At 46.7% G+C, this 16,261-nt stretch overlaps 1 protein-coding gene and 1 long non-coding RNA gene across 2 annotated transcripts; one reads left to right on the plus strand and one right to left on the minus strand.

The window, feature by feature from the left end:
* Positions 1–643: 643 nt before the first annotated feature.
* LOC124664378 lies at positions 644–7,986 on the minus strand. Its single transcript, XM_047201913.1, has 15 exons — positions 7,716–7,986; positions 4,782–4,958; positions 4,495–4,622; positions 4,297–4,374; positions 3,791–3,933; positions 3,157–3,209; positions 2,775–2,852; positions 2,628–2,693; positions 2,491–2,556; positions 2,270–2,389; positions 2,051–2,178; positions 1,696–1,971; positions 1,422–1,552; positions 876–917; positions 644–740 (listed from the first exon to the last, which is right to left on the minus strand). Exons 1-15 carry the CDS (start codon positions 7,984–7,986, stop codon positions 644–646), a joined length of 1,854 nt encoding a protein of 617 aa, XP_047057869.1.
* Positions 7,987–9,617: 1,631 nt separating this feature from the next.
* On the plus strand, positions 9,618–11,933 carry LOC124666417. Its single transcript, XR_006990896.1, has 4 exons — positions 9,618–9,836; positions 9,927–10,174; positions 10,764–11,011; positions 11,109–11,933. It is a non-coding gene; the product is annotated as an uncharacterized LOC124666417 (long non-coding RNA).
* The last annotated feature ends 4,328 nt before the right edge of the window (positions 11,934–16,261 follow it).

Consider the following 16,261-nt stretch of genomic DNA (forward strand, 5'->3'; position numbering starts at 1 on the left):
GCGGACCGAATTGGTGGTGCCGTTGGAACCTGAGGAACAAACGTCGCAAAATTTACTTTTGTGCGCAGATAGAGGGTGGCACTATATTTTGCCTTGTCAGATACACGTGTATATCAATGGCAAAAATCTTAATGCATAATTAGTGCTAACAAATTCTTTTCCATTATAACCAGATATCAATTGTCATTTCATTAAGATATCCCATATTCGAGAGCTTCTTCCTACCCTTATTGTGGACTTTCTTTGAGTTTGCTACCTCACTTTCCCTTTCATGATTCTTGCTCTCACTTGAGAAAAAAGAGAGAAAATCTAGATCTACAATCCTACCAATCCAAAAATCTTGAGTTGACACAAAACCAAAGGGCGAGAGCAAACGGATTAATCACTATAGACAGGGATTTCGCATAGGGAAATTTTATTGTTTGCAAGTGTTGCGTCCTTCCCAGACCAACAACAAGTTGATCTAATAAACTACATATTTACATGTTAACACTTAAACAAACAACATGACATGCATACCTGGACTAGTTCACACAAGTCCATTACGTATGCGACGAGGTGGCTATTTCAGGATTCAAATTTTCAGAGTGCTAGACAGAGGAGCTTCACTTGAGACAATATAGACATGGCCAAACAAGTCACACTAATCAAATTCTGCCCCAAATAATTCCAATATGTCTACCTCCTCCATCACGTCGTGCCATGACGGATAACACCAATACGGCTTAGGCACATGCCACCTGTTAAGATGAATATAAATAAGTTAATGAATAGTGTAAATCTGAATCAACTACATTGTATGCATGGTACTATGGTAGGCTATGCAAAAATCTTGTATATATAAACCAAGTGCACACTCGATATGGTATAATTACCTGTTTGGGTTAGGGACTTCAGTAAAATCAGCGTCAACAGTCCTACAAATAAGACAAAAGTAGTTTTAGCATATAGGAACATCTCCAGATCATGCGACTTTGACAAAATTCATTCATGAAGTGAAAAGCGCAAAATCAAGTTAAGGCTTACGAACCGGCATGAGTTCAAACTAACAGTAATATGAACATGCAAGATATATAAACAAACTACTAAAACCGAGCCCAGATTTAGCCAGTATGAATTCCAGGTAAACTTTTGCTATGCACAGGATACTATCATATGATGCATATGTTCTATCAGACATATTCAGGTTGTAAGCAACAGACAGTTTATTCATATGATGGCCTAATCGCAGTTTATGTAGTTTACCACCATATGCCACTTCTGTTCCAAGGCGTAATGACCAAAGTTCAATTATAATATAAAAATGGTAACAAATATCTTGTGGACGCAAGTGCATTTCACTCAAAGGCCTGAATGTTATGTATGCACATGAAAAACGCTTGTATGCTACAAGACAATCTACATAATTCCAGAAAACATACCCTTCTGCATCAAAATTCGTCAGAAGTTTCAAAATTATATCCTTTGGCATGTATGGAGTTTCTTCCAAGCCATAGAAGTTCATACCAATAAAGTTCCCATTGAAGTCAATAAGAGGCCCTCCAATCCCAGCCTAGCACAAAACAAAGTAATCAGTAGAAATTACGATAATCATAATCTATACACGTATGTTGATGGATTAAGTTTCATCTATTCTGGTGTTACTATTTGTTTCCACCACACATATAAAATATTGTTGAAACTAGCACAGCATACCTTGGTGATTTCACAAGTGGAGATCTTAAGATCATCGCAGTCAAGTTCCCTCTTTTTGTCAAACAATGTCCCACTTGCAGCCATTAATTTGCCTGATTCATAAATTCGCCCTATGGCTATTGCCTCCGAAAGAGTATCAGTTTTCACATTATTGTCGATATTTGCTGTCCGAGTACAGCGAAATTTCTCGATGATGACGACAGCAACATTATAATGCATATTGTAATGTTGCAACGTCCCTGGGACATGTCGTTTATCTGGAAGGCGCACCTCAATCTGCAATTAATGATACGGCAAGGGTAAACCACTATTCAAATGAACAAGTAAAATGGTTTTTTTTTGGCAGATTAACAACCTTTAAGTCATCAGCAACCTTGCTTTCATGGAAACAACTTCTAACCAAACTTCCCGAGGTCAGAACTCTTGTGGTGGACCCGTTGCAGTCTATGGATACACCTGTGCAAGCAAAAAGCCTTGCTCCACCTACAAAAGTAATAATTTCGATCATCAATTAGTGATGAAATATAAAAAAACAATATAATAAAAGTAATAGGCTTATAATGATTATGATTACCACTGAATGAAGCCAATGCGACAACACTTCGAGACATATTTGAAGCTACTCTTTTTGCGAGTTTGCTCCAGATATCTTCACTAAATTGATCCTCAAAATTATAACGCAATTTCATGCCACCTGTAACACAAACATGGCACATTAGTTGAGCGAGTGCTGCAACTAGTAGTCAAATGTGCAATAAAATAGAATAATCGGTGACAAAGAAATAACTAACTCACAATCCTCCAAAACTGGTAAGGGGTAACCACGGGACTTGAACTTGTCTATTCTAGACTCCACTGATACTGCGCAACATGGTAAAGATTGATCACCAATGTGTTAATGATAGTGAATAGAACAGAAAGCAACGACTCACCAAAACCCCAGTCATGCGGCCACCGATAAATTCGGGGCAGCCTCTTCACTAATCTATCCTCGAGTTCTGTTGCCATAGGGACAGGGTGAAGCAATCAGTGACCATATGCGACCAATGATCAACATATAACATTAGAAGTGACCCAACCTGATTGGCATTCTGGATCACATATAGTACATATGGAAGGTTTCAGCTTCTTATTTTTCATCTCCGGGCTCGAACTGCCTAAAATGGAAAAGTTGGCATCAGGAATAAGCAGAATTTAGAACACTGAAAAGTGCTATACGGTTTTCCTTATAAACGGGATCACCCTCTTTCTTCTATCAATGCAATGCCTGGCCCTCTGACAAGGTTCCGTAAAAAAAAAGAATAATGTATGATAGTATGATAAGAAGTACAAGCTGAAAATAAAAATGTGTGCTGCTCCTAAGGACTCCAAAATGATCATCGAAAAATAACATTGATGATGATGAATTGGCCGATAGTGCATACTATAACCGTCTTTAGGGAATGAGCGGGCCTTCCTCACCTTCTAAATCAGACTCGTGAGATTCATGGGACTCTCGTGCCTTGCTTTTGTCCCTGCAGCAGAATGTGATAAACTCATGAGTAAATCCACAAAAGTAAGACATGGATCATATGTATGCATCAAACAAACAAAAAACTATAAAAACTGAGGTGTTAAACAATGGCTCCTAAAAAAAACAATGGCAAGATGGAAAAAAGGGGATTGGACCCAGAAGGACTAAATGAACTCTGACTAGCTAGTTTTAATTTTAAAAAGTATAATACGTTCAACATGGACACCAGTAGACGAGTACATGTAAGTATGTAACTGTAAGACAGGCCAGACAAGACAGGTGGTATGGATGCAAGTGTTAAGGTAACACTGCTACTTGTTGAGCTCAGATGTAGCAAACAACCAATTTGTTATCAAGTCAGATGCTCTTCAATTCAGATCACCTACCAAATGCCGTTATAACCTTATAATCTTGAAACAGCTAATGAGTCATCGTATTGGCGCACATAGTTCAGTGCATACAAACTAGTTGTAAGCTCCAGTAAGGAGACTAACATGGGACAAAAGATCAATGCTCAGACAAAAAGATATAAGCCAATCAGATATGATGTGGCTCAAGCTCAAGTGAGTTCAGAAGGCATACCAGCAGCGCGGAGGTGTAGTCTTAAACCGCGTCAAAAGATCCAGAATTTTATCCCTCGGTAGGAAGGGAGACTCTTCCTTAGCATAGAAGTTCATCCCAACAAAGTCCCCTTTAAAATCGACGAGGGGTCCTCCAACTCCAGTCTAGCAATAAGAATAAAAGTGGAACTCAGACAAGCACATAAATAACTGGCAATGCAGAACAAGGTTTGCTCAAGTTTAAAAAGAACCCCAGTGCATATGGTGGTATATGAAGGCATCATCTATTTATTTCATGCAGAGAAGTAAGAAGAGAAACAAACGGTGCACCATAGTGATTTCACAAGTGGAGACCCCAAGCTCCTCGTGGTAAATCCTCCCCCGATTTTCCGTCAACACCCCGGTGGTGGCCATTAATTTGCCCGAGTTGAAGCAACGCCCTAGCGCAACCACTTCACTACCAATCTTGAACCGCCGCCGACAATCCAGACGTGCCGTGCAAAAAACAAAGAAGGGCTGAACGCTGACAACGGCGACATTGTGTTCCAAGTCGTAGTGCTCCAGCATTCCAATGCAGAGGTAGTTGTTGGGAAGGCGCACTTCGATCTGTAGTAAGAACGTTAAAGCAGCAGGAGATGCATAAACACACACACATCAATTAGGAGGATGATTACCATGATCACAGATAAGCAAGGTACAGAGTATAGAAAAATTGGTATCACCAACCCTCAAATCGTGCAAGATCTTGCTGTCATCATCGATAGATCTAACCAGGCTCAACGAGGTCACAAAGCTTGTGCTAGCTTCATTGCTCTTTATGATCACGCCAGTGCACGCGAAGAACAACGAACTTCCTACATGCACAAGATTGTAATTCCAATCATGATCACTACTAGCGATGATTAGATGCAGAAATTCGCAATGAACTTCCTGCACAAGATTGCAATCTCAACCACTATCGACTATTGATGATTATAGATGTGAGAATCTGCAACTAATTAAAGCCAACTAACCTATGTGGCCACCAGGGTGGAACGAAGCGAGCGATATGATGCTGTCATCTATGTGCTCTGCGACCTCCTTGCTGAGTAGGCGCCAAACGCCTTCGCCGGACTCGCTCCCGCTTCCAAACTCCTCCTCGTGGGCATTGACCCGGTCCAAATTTTCTGGCGCATTATGAAGCATATAAACTACATAAAACATGGCAATGTAGAGAAGGAAAGTGGTGAGATCGGAATCGATGCCTCACCGCTAGGTACGCAGATTTTCAGCCTTTTGCCGCGTCGCGGGATAAGCATCTTCTTCCCGACCGGCCTAGAGAAAAAGCAGGAAATTCATTACTCACTACTTACTACCTCTGGTTAAAATAGCGGGCTATAGCCGATAGCCGCGACAATTTTTGAAGCTATGAAGGGCTATAGCCGGTCTATAATGGGCTCAAGCCATATAGCCAATTTGGTAAATAATGAAAAAATAGTAGCATATATATATATATATAAATATATGAATAAATAAATATATATATATATATCAATAATTCACAAATTCATAACATAATAACATCTTCACATAGCACTTGGCCTGTACATGCACTACTTACCCTTACAAAAATAAATAAAAATATGCAGTGAGGAAACTCAGTGAGTGCTTCAAAAAATAAGATCTTCACATAAGAGATACACATAATCAAGAAATAGTACACACAGATAAATATACATAGTTTTGTCCAAATATTACAATATCATTATGTGGTTCAGGACATAATCTATAAATTACATAACTAGATCAAGGTCTTCACAGATACAACAAGTTAACAACAGCTTCACAGTAAGATATGCATGCAATCAATCTGGGTCAGCTAAAAAGCATCGGAGAGAATGTCATCATCGCGGCGAGGAGAGCTTGAGAACCTCGCCACCTCCATGTTTAGCAGCGTGGTGACTAGATTGAGCACCTCCAGCAGCGGGGACGTCTGGTTTCATGGGCGACGACGCGCCGCCATGGTCGGCTCTGGTAGCCTCGTGTCCTGCCTAGTTTGAGACAAGGGACGGGGATTTTTGTCGCTAGGGTTAGCTTGGTGGCTATTTTGCCGAGCAAATGGGCCGCCCTACTGAAATTTCCGGTCCAAAACTTTTGGGCTCGTGGAGCGAGAAGTTAGCAACTATGGAGCTAAATAGACTTAGTCGGGCTATTAGCGGCTATTTCTGTTTCAGCCTTTGAAGCCTCGATCTAGCTATATTTTAAACAGAGTTTGGTACTAGATCATCAGCAGTGCTACAAAACATTGCAAAGCAGTTGGTGCACGTACGTACTAGATACGTTTCTGCAACTTGAACACCTGCTGGTATGTACGAAATTAAGCCGCGCGTGAACGTAGTCGGCATGCGCATGTGCGCGATTAGACGAGATCGAGAGTATTAGCCCGTACTTGCGGCAAAAACCTAAAATTTCTAGATTGGTGATTATAGCGAGGAAAGAGCGTAAACTGCTAGCTAGGGTTACGTACCAGGCGTGTTGATCGCGGCGGCGGAGCTGGGGAGCAGATAATGGAGGAGGGCGCTCGGTCGGAGAGAGCGTCGGGGGTGAGGAGGGTGGAACCCTTTTTCCGGCGGGAGGCGCCGCTCGCGCGCGTTACAGAGCGATTCGCTTACCAGGCTGTGATGGCAGTTTGAGAAGCCCCCGATGGTGAGGTGCCTGCAAAGCTACTTTAAAAGGTAGTACGTACTGTATTTGTTTTCTTTTCAAGTCTTATATACTGTTTTTTCAGGAACCGTGACCCAGCCGACACAGAAGCCGGCATTGAGTCGCATGACACATAGTGCAATGGCATGATGATCATCTTCCGGTTCTAAGCCACAGATTGCACATGTTGGATCCACAGTAGAGATGCGCCCCTCCTTCACTGCCAAGGAACGAGTTGATGCTCGCCAAGCAAATATTCGCAGCTTTTGTGGGACTTTTGCTTGCCAAACCAGACTCGACACCTTGCGATCGCGCGCCATGGATTGGTCGTGTGAGCTCGATCATGATCTGGTTTTTGACGTAAATTTTGGTTTTGGTTGATCCTTCAATTGCTTGCTAGAGGTGGAGGGGGGAGGAGATGAACCGTGAGGTGGAGGAGGAGAATGGGGAAGAGCAAGGCGGCATTGGAGTTGGCAATGAAAGAGATCGAGCTGAAGGAGGAGAAGATTTTATAGCTACAAAATCTGAGAATGTAGGTTCTCGTCACATCTTACCTAAATTGTAGAACAGGGCTACTTTCTGTCTTTTGAGAGTTCTGAATTTTACATGAACTCCAGGCTATCATTTTACAAATCAGCATCAGTATCAGAAATTCTAGAAAGTTTAAATGCGTACCGCAATCGCGGCTGAGAAGGTCTGAAATACAGTTTTACATTTGTATAGATCATGTACATCATATGCTCAAGATTCAGTAACAGAGAGAGCTGCCTTTCTTAGAGCACGTCTAACAGACCCCCTATTTTCCTGCCCCGTAAAACGCGAGTAGAGAGCCCTGTATCAAAAAATGCTCATGCAAGAACCATTTCGTCTAACAGACCCCGTATTTCACCCCGTATGTTTGAAAATTGCAAACCCCGGAAAAATTCTTCGATTGTTCATCATGTTCATAGATAAATCATAGATAGAGATTTTACAAAATTGCGCGATCCTACCTGATCGCGACTTCTACGAAGCGACCTATTCGTCGAGGATGACGATTGTCGCATTGCCGACGGCCTCCCGCGCCTCCATCTCCTCCACGGCGGCGATGGCCTGCGCCGCCTTGTCTTCCTCCGCCCGAGCCTTGTCGGCGGCATCCTTCATGGACGCGGCCACCTCCTGCAAGTAGAGGGGGTCCTCCCCCTCCTCCGTTTCCTCTTCCTCCTCGCCGGCTCGCGGCGCTCCTCCGCCGCTGGTGCTCTTCTCCCATGCCGCCTTCCACGCACGCTGCTGCTCCCAATCCCTCCGCCATTTGTCGAAATCGCCGCCGCTCATCGGCTTGAGCGGCGGATCGGCCTTGTAGTAGTGCCTGCCCACCGCGAACTCGCGGAGCTTCGGAGGCACGTAGAGGGCGCCAGCGTACTTGCACGCCGCACGCCGACTCCCGTCTGCGGAGAGCTTGCAGTGGCGCTGCCACGCCTCCTCGAGCGTGTCCGGCGAGCGGGATCGCTTTGATCCGGAGGCGGGCGACAAGCTACTCCTCCATCGTGCGGACATGGCCGGCGGCAGTGCAAATGCTGCGGCGTGCGGCTGCGAATTGCTCGCCGGAGTGTGTGCGGGGAGGCGGCGGCGCACGGCGATGCTAGGGTTGCGAGTGAGGGATCCCCTCACTCGCACCTACACCCTGTATTTGTAGGGGGCGGCGGGGTGGGTTTGATGGGCCCCGTATTTCGCCGATACGGGCCGACCCGAATACGGGGCCTGCTAGATGGCCCAAAATGCCCTCATCCCCTATACCGCCGAAATTATACACGTTTTGAGGAGCCTGCAGAACAGGTCACTCTTTCAGAGTGCCGTATTTTTACCTGAACTTTATTCAGATGGTCGTTTAAAAATCAATACCGATATCAGTAGTTGTAAGAAGAAAATATACTGATAGTAAGTATATTCGGCTGAAAAAGGCACCAACTGCATTTTCACAGCCACGTATTTCAGTATAGATCATGGACAGCATATGATCATAGAGACAGTAAAGAAAAAAAGCAGAGGTAAACTTGTCCTGCTTAGAGCAACTCTAACAGAAAAATTCCGGCGAGTTTACGGGTTCGGGCCGAAATAGGCCCAGAATAGAGCCCGAACTCACGGCACGGCCTGTAAACAAAGTTCGGGGCACCGAGAAAATCGACGGCCTCCCCGTATTTATACAGGGCACGGGGGCAAGTTGGGTTCCAAAACCTACTCCCCCGTCGCCGCTGCCGCCGCTCCGCTCCACCTCCGATGAGCAATTCCGTCGCCTTCTTCGTGTCTTTCGGTCCGCCGCCACTACCCCTCCCTCCGCAATGGCGCGCGTAAGACGAGCCGGTAGAGGAGGGGGCCGAATCGGCGGCGGGAAGTCGCCACCGCGTCCACCGGGTGTGCGGTCGGAGGCGGACTGCACGAGGTGGGCGCGCTCCGACTGAGCTTGGAAGCGGGCGACACGCAAGTGGCCGCATAGGTTCGCGCGAAGGGGAAGCAGAGGTGCCCGCCGCTGCCGGCGCTTCCGCCGCACGCGCGACGGCAACGACGAAGACGACGTAGATGGGCCGCCTCTCACCCGCGGGAGCTCAGCGGAGGCGGCGCCGTTCGAGGTGGCCGCGCTTGTCCTGGCATAGGCGTCGCCGGCGCGGAAAAACCCTCCTCCGTCGCAAGAACAGCCCCGGTGACAATCCCGGGGCTAATTTCGTGGTTTTACTACTCAAATTAGCGAGGCGGAGTAGGTTTAGCGAAGTATTTTGAGCAGTATCTGTAAATTATGTTCGAATGTAGCTCGATCGGAGCAAGATTTGGTTTCATTTCGCATGATCGTCGGAGAAAATTTTCCCGCGACTTTTGATTCCGTTTTTCAGTTCGCGTTCTCGGGGGAGAGACGTTTTGGAACATGGGTTCAGATGATCTTTTTATCTGCACCGCTTGTTTGCATGTGGGGATTCATGTCAGCAGAGTTCCATGTGCAGATACGGCGTGCGAAAAATCGTGGTACAGAACAAATACGGTAGGCAATAATGGCGGTGGGCCTGCGTATACGGACGGACGTGTGCCCGCGCCGGCTCTTGGTGGCTCGCCGCGTGGATGCCGAGCTGGACCAGTGGGACATGTTAATCATGTGTTGGAGGACCGTGGTCCAGGATTCGGGTAGACCCCGAATAAATGAAATTTCCCTTCTCCTGCTTTCTTCTTCGCGTGCGGCAGCCGGGACGATTTTGACCAGGAGAGAGGCCGCGTGCTCCCCTCGCCTCCCCTCCTCCTGTGTCCATCCTCTCGACGGCGGCCGGGGGCAGATTCTCGAGTGGGCTTCACTTCTTCTTGTTCGCCGCCGGGAGAGAGACGGACTGCGCAGCCATGGATTTCCCACTGGATCCGGTTAGCAGGTGCGCGGTTTTTTGTTTTTGTTTGGCGGGGTGCGTGGTGTGTGAATCGTAGATTGATTCTAATGAAAAAAATTCGGAACCAAATCGCAGCCTGCCCATATACGATGCGTCCCCGGCTGAGGCAGCACTGGGGAGTTTGCAAGGCAGGGATTGCGTCAGTAGCAATGCAGGCCCGGCGGCGGCGGGTGTGACCGACTGACCGTGCTGGGGGACCTCCTGGAGGGGACGAGTGTGGGCGATCTTGCAAGCGGACTGGATGGCGCGGATGGCCCTGTGCCTGCAGATTCCGCGGAGTCAACCGGACAGGGCAATCCTCAGTCGCCTGGCTGGACGAAGAGGTAAGCATTTTGTAAATTCAGCTGTAGTTCTTCATCCCTGATAATGATCGTGTGCGAGAATTCGTTTTGGCAGTTTGTTGAACTACGTTTAGTTAACTGAACTTCGCTTATTTTCTGAATTAAACGGCAGCGTGTACCGCTACCGCACCAGTAGCACATGGCGCTTCGTAGCAGTTCCAGTTGCATGGCACTTGATAACTGGGACTTGTATAGTTTTCTGAATTAAACGGTGGCGTGTACCGCATCAGAACACAACAACTGGTTGTTGGTTTTGCATTTCAGTGAGCGTTAAGAGAATAAACCTTCCAATGTGTCTTGGTAATCACCTGAGAGCAGCTTGGATTTTTAGTTATCTTTTTTTTTTTGTGTGTGATTTGTGAAACGCCTGATGGCCAAAAAACTTTGTAATAACAAAACATGAGAGAAAAAATGATGCGCCTTTTTTGCTCATGTTACTCTCTGTCTCTGCTTGTGTTTTATTCAGTAAGTGGATAGTTTGTGGTATGACTTGGCTTGCGTGTGATAGCTCGTAAGCTGGCGGACAGCAGTTGGAAACTATGTTGTCTAAGGAAAGAACTATGTTTTGCAGGTCTGTGTCGGGCGTGCACCACCAGATAAAACTCGCTGGGCGGAGCGGCAAAGCGCATTGGAGAAATCTGTCAGATGTTTCGTAGAAAAGTCATTGATCCGGGTACAACTTTTGACTCGATAGGCGAGGCATAAGATTTCTACAATCTTTATTCCTGGGAACATGGATTTGGGATCATGTATGGAAAGAGCTGGTTAAATAATTTGGAGAAGACGAAATGCATGCAGGATATAGTCTGTGGGTGCTCGGTGAGTATCTATATCGACCACTGTGAATTTGATGCTTGTTTTTTTCTCAATTAGAAAAATCCGTGATGTACATTTGACTTTTTGTATCCTGCTATAGGGGAAGCCAACAGGCGAAAATACTAGGTCTTGTCGTTGTGAATGCCCTGCGATGATTCGGCTGTTGAGATCTGCAGACAACGGTTGGTATATCGCTGAACATCGGGTGAATCACAACCATGTGCTGACAAAAACGTGGGGTGAGACAACATTCTGGCGTTTCCAAAATGATCCAGGGGGAACCGCAATATGCCTATCTATTTTTAGGGAAAGGTATGAATCATGGGGGAGGCTAATTTACTGATTGTGCAACAGAAACGTAATATGCCTATCTATGCGCCGTATCCAGCTGAGGCAACAGTGCTGAATCTGCAAGGGGAGGACTCGGTCAGCAGAACGCTGGTCCGGTGGCGGCAGGTGTGGCCGTGCTTGGGAACCTGATGGACAGGAATGGTGTGGGCAATGGAGCTGCATGGCTGGCCTGGAGAGGTACCATTGGCCGCTGATTCCGCGGAATCAACTCGGCAGGACAATCAACAAACGCCGGGTTCTGAATAATTGTGTAGTTGTGTGGACCATGTTCTGAAATGTCAGGACAATCCGCGTCCTAATATTTCCTTTTTGTGTGTCCGGCTGTATCATCGAATCTGTGGGGATGTGAGGGAATGATTTAGATTTGAAATAGTTTGGATTCCTTAGCAAATGTAAGTAAGGTGCCTGGGTTCCGTTACAGTTGACGAAGAACATTGTGTGTGTCCACTCCTGTGAACACAATAAGTAATGAAAATGTTAGCTCGTAACTAGGTGTGAATGTAAATTGTTCCGACAAAAATTTGGTTTATTTTGTAACATCGAAAAACTGAAAAATGTGAGATGAATTAGTTTGCTTTGTGCGGACAAGTTGAGGTGCCATTGCGCGGGCTGGGGCCGTGGGGCGGCGCGTACAAAATTCTCCATTTATTCTTCATTTGGGGATGCTGTTTTCCACCGACCCCTCCTAGTTCTCAAAAAATTGAAATATAAAAACATTTTTTAAAAAATTTAAACGAATTTAGACTAGTTTATACAAAAGTGACTAGAATTTGAACTAAAAACTTCAAAAAAAAAAAACTAGCGGTGTCCCCGAAAGGCGCTGTAGTTGAGGTTGTCCACGTCATCGCTACCGTCGTCCTTGTCGGAGAAGCCGAAGGACCAGTCGTCCTCCTCCTTTGGTGCCGGCGGCTGAGAAGGACGGGCGAGGTCTACGAAGTTCTCGTCGTGGTCCATGGCGCACCACACCTCGGACTGCCGCTGGTTAAGCGTGATCTGCCGGTAGTCTTCCTCAACGGACCGGCCGACGTTGAGGTGTTGCCCCATGAACTCCGGGCCGTCGCCGCCACAGAAGGCCGCCTCCGCCTACATCTCCCACCATTCCTTCCTCGTCGGCGGAGGCGGTGGTGAGTCAGCATCGTCCTCCTCCTTGGGGCGGCGGTGTTGAAGTGACCCCGATGGCCGTCGGTCGTCGTGGATGACAACGCAGCCCGAAGGAGGCGGATACGCGGCTAAGCGCGTGCGGCCACACCCGGAGCATGAGTGGCCCGATGTTGTCCTTGTTGGTGGCCTCTGTAGCGGCGGGGCCTTCGGCGCCATGCTTTGCGCCTAGGGGTAGAAGAGCGACAGGCGCATGGGGTCGATGTCGTGGATGCGCGAGCGGTAGCCGTACTCCGCCAGGTTCACGCCGATGTCACGGCCTTGCCACCAGCCTCGGGGGCCGATGTCGCACTCGTCTTGGAAACGTCGCGTCCACGCCGGGCTTTTTTGCGCGTTGCTCGGCTGGCTTCGCTCGGCCGTCGTCATGTGCAGCCGCCTATCGGTGATGAGGGCGCGCATCTCCGATCCAAGCGGTGGTGGCACAACATAACCGACGTTGGAGAGGTGCCACCCGTGCGGCAGCTTGAACTCCAGCGGTACCGGGATGCACGACCAGTAGAGGACGTCGGCTCATCGAGGCTCAGCTGCAGCGACCGAAGCCCGCTGCCGTTGGCCTCCGCGTTGTGCGCCATCGCGAGGTGGTGGTGGATGTGTCGCGCTGCGTCCGAGATTGGTGGCGGCGCCTAGGGTTGGACCACGGGGGAGAAGAACAACATGTCGCTGGGTTTTTAAAGGCGGCAGACATGCACTGAAGGCGCGTGGGGGAGGTGGGGGGACGCCGCATGGCAAGTTGCCTCCTCGCCGTCACCGCCATCCTTGTCACCGCCTCGGTTTCTGAGCGAAGCGACTACCGTCCAGCACGCGTCGTTTTTAACGTGACCCGTCGCCTTCTTTCATTGTCAAGGCGGTCCCACCTACGAAAACGGCAGAGCCACTTGGCACTGGCGCGCCTGATTCACGCCCTTTGCCAAGTGGTCGGCACGGGATTACCGACAATTCTATTGGGCTCGAACCCGCGTCGATGCTTTTTAGAACGTGACGGTGTGAGCCAGAAAATAGCGCCGGTCCTTAAATAGCTATCGGGGCTGGCTGCCACTGGAGATGCTCTTACCAGTAGCAAATTATGGATCTGCGCAAAACAATTTTTGCCGCTAGCTCCTGGAAGGATTGTTGCGAGCGAAACATATCTGTCAGCGAACGGTGATTGAACAAGTCGTTGAAAGTTCAGCCAGCAAATAATTCAGCAGGAAATCACGGTCCGGTGTCCAGCAATCAGGTCTAGGATGTTGCCTCTCCATTTGTACCGTGCATGTCGCAACGGAAAAATGCAATAAATGTGTTTCAGTTGGTGGGCCACCTTACTATTCCTAATTCTGGCTGCAGCTGAAAATCTTTACTATTAAATGAGAGTTGGTCGTTTGACACTCAACGCACTTTGGTGGTCGTCATTGAAAGCATCATGTCCGTTCAATTTTGTGTAGACAAAAAGAACCGTCCGATCCCGTGCTGTCCTCCGCTTATGAAAAATTACCCGCTGATGCCATTCGTAATGCACACCCGAGTCTGCTCATACGGATCTGCCATTTTGGATCCGATCGACCCACGGTCGTCTTTCTCTCCTCTAGGTCATGCCATAGCATGGCCGCCGCCGCCACCCCCGCCCCCGCCTCCGTTCTCTTCTACCAGGTCTCCCCTCGTCCATGTTGAAGCTATGACCTCCTCTCCCCATTCAGCCCGGTGGCGCCACTCTTCCATGTACGTCTCCATCGCCTGACGCCGCCTCGTTTGAAGGTCGCGGCCGCTGTCTCCGATGAAGCCCGCCGCCTCCCGTATAGGACTGCACCACCTCCCCCTCCAGAGCCATGTTCTCTCCCGTCCAGGTCCCTATCGCCATCTTCCCTTTCCAAGATCTGAGATTGACGATGAGGCGAAGGTTCCGTTCTGCATCGTCTTTCATAGGCGCTCATGATCCCCTCCATGGTACGTAGTGATGCCATTCATTTCCCCACCCTATTTTTATAACCAGCAAAGTAATTATGTCGCTTCCACTAAAATAGGTTTGATGAAGGTCAATTTAGTATAAATTCGGCTGACATTTAATTTGGATCAGATAACTCTTCGATTTAATGATGTATTTTTCAAATTGTATATGTATGGTTTGTCAAAAAAAAGTATGTTCCAGCTAGCTTCATAATGGAGGAACCAACAAATTTGGACTCATGGTTCAGCATCAGGGAGGAGGAAAACGTCAAAGCTTCACTTACGTATGTACTAGCTTATATTGCAGGACGTCAAAGCTTCACTTATGTATGTAGCTTATATTGTAGGACTAAAATTTGCTTATGTATCGACCTCTGCAAGGGAAGATTGCAGGTATAGGTCCTTGCAGTTATGGTGTGCTCCAGCACCTACATGCGGGAAAGGCGGATAAGCGGCCAGAGGGAGATGAGATAAAAGAAAGCCAGAATTGGTTCAACTTCGACGACCCCATCTACCCACAGCAGGTTGTAGTCCCACACCTGTCTAATGGGATCAAGCGAGTGTGTCCGTTACAATTCCCAACGCTAAGAGTTCAACAGTTCTTGAGTTTGCAATTTGGTGCCGTCCTCTAAAACTTTCTCAAGATTGTTAACCAGTTTTCTTGTATGAATCTTTGCCTTATTTCTAAAATTTCTTATAGGAGGAGGAACTCATGGGGAGAGAAAACGAGGATTTAAAAGTCAGGAGGGAGATCTTATGGGATATTTCAAGTTTCAACTTGTTACCAAATGTATTATCCCACAAAAAGCTGCACTTCAGGTTTGATCTTCTATCATTCTATTCATACTTCAGTAGTGCTCGTGTTCTCTTGCTGTCGAGATAAGGCTGTGTGCCTAGCGTATGTCTTGGTTGTAAGCTCTATGTTAGGTCTAGAACTTTCTTGATTTATTTGGTGATTTTTCTTTGTTACTGATTTTCATGATCCTTGCGTTTGTTGTAGGTCATAAACGATTATTATGATTTCTTTTTCATTTAAAGAGTTCACACCAGACAATTTAGCTATTTGACCATTTTTACAAGAATTTGTGCCCGATGATGTTATAGCAATTTAGCTTATTCCAATCAGAGGCATTGTGATCTCTACTCTCATGCAAGATCGAATTGTTTGAAATAATGCATGGAGCTTTGGGTGAAGAAGAGAAGGGGTATCCAACGAGAGCTGTTCTCCTAAGTGATCTGAGTTTGTCATGTACTTGGAATCAAGTTGGATAAAAATAATATTGTTGATTGGCAGTTCTGATTTTTTTTAATCATCATGCAGGGTTAGAAATTTCCAATTTCTTGAAAACAACCTGAGGCACAACAATATTGTTGTATACAGAATCATGTCTAATAGTCAATGTGATGGAAGAATTCATAATTGTGTTGTCATCCGCAAATATGACCCGGCTTCCTCTGTTTCGTTGTGCTACTGCAGAGTGTGTGGTGCAGGAGAATATTGGTTTTCTATGGGAGATGGGAATTCCAAATATGGGGTCTAGGCAGCCGACGGCCTGAGTGTGATCTTGTAGCTGTCTATAGAATTCTTTTTTTATCCGAATGACTAATATACTGCAATCCAAGCTCTTTTCCAGGTTTTAACATTCAAAATTAAGCAAAGGTGTATTATTTTGTTCTTACATATGACATTGAATAAGTCCAGCATATAAATCTCTTATTTTATGCACGTGAAATTCAAACAATAGTAGCAGCAAGCACTGTTACATTTATTCTCTTAATTTTGCATGCCATGAAAGTCAGGGGGTTTATAATACTTAGATTGCA

The sequence above is a fragment of the Lolium rigidum genome, chromosome 6 (genome assembly GCF_022539505.1).
Source record: "Lolium rigidum isolate FL_2022 chromosome 6, APGP_CSIRO_Lrig_0.1, whole genome shotgun sequence".
NCBI lineage: Eukaryota > Viridiplantae > Streptophyta > Magnoliopsida > Poales > Poaceae > Lolium > Lolium rigidum.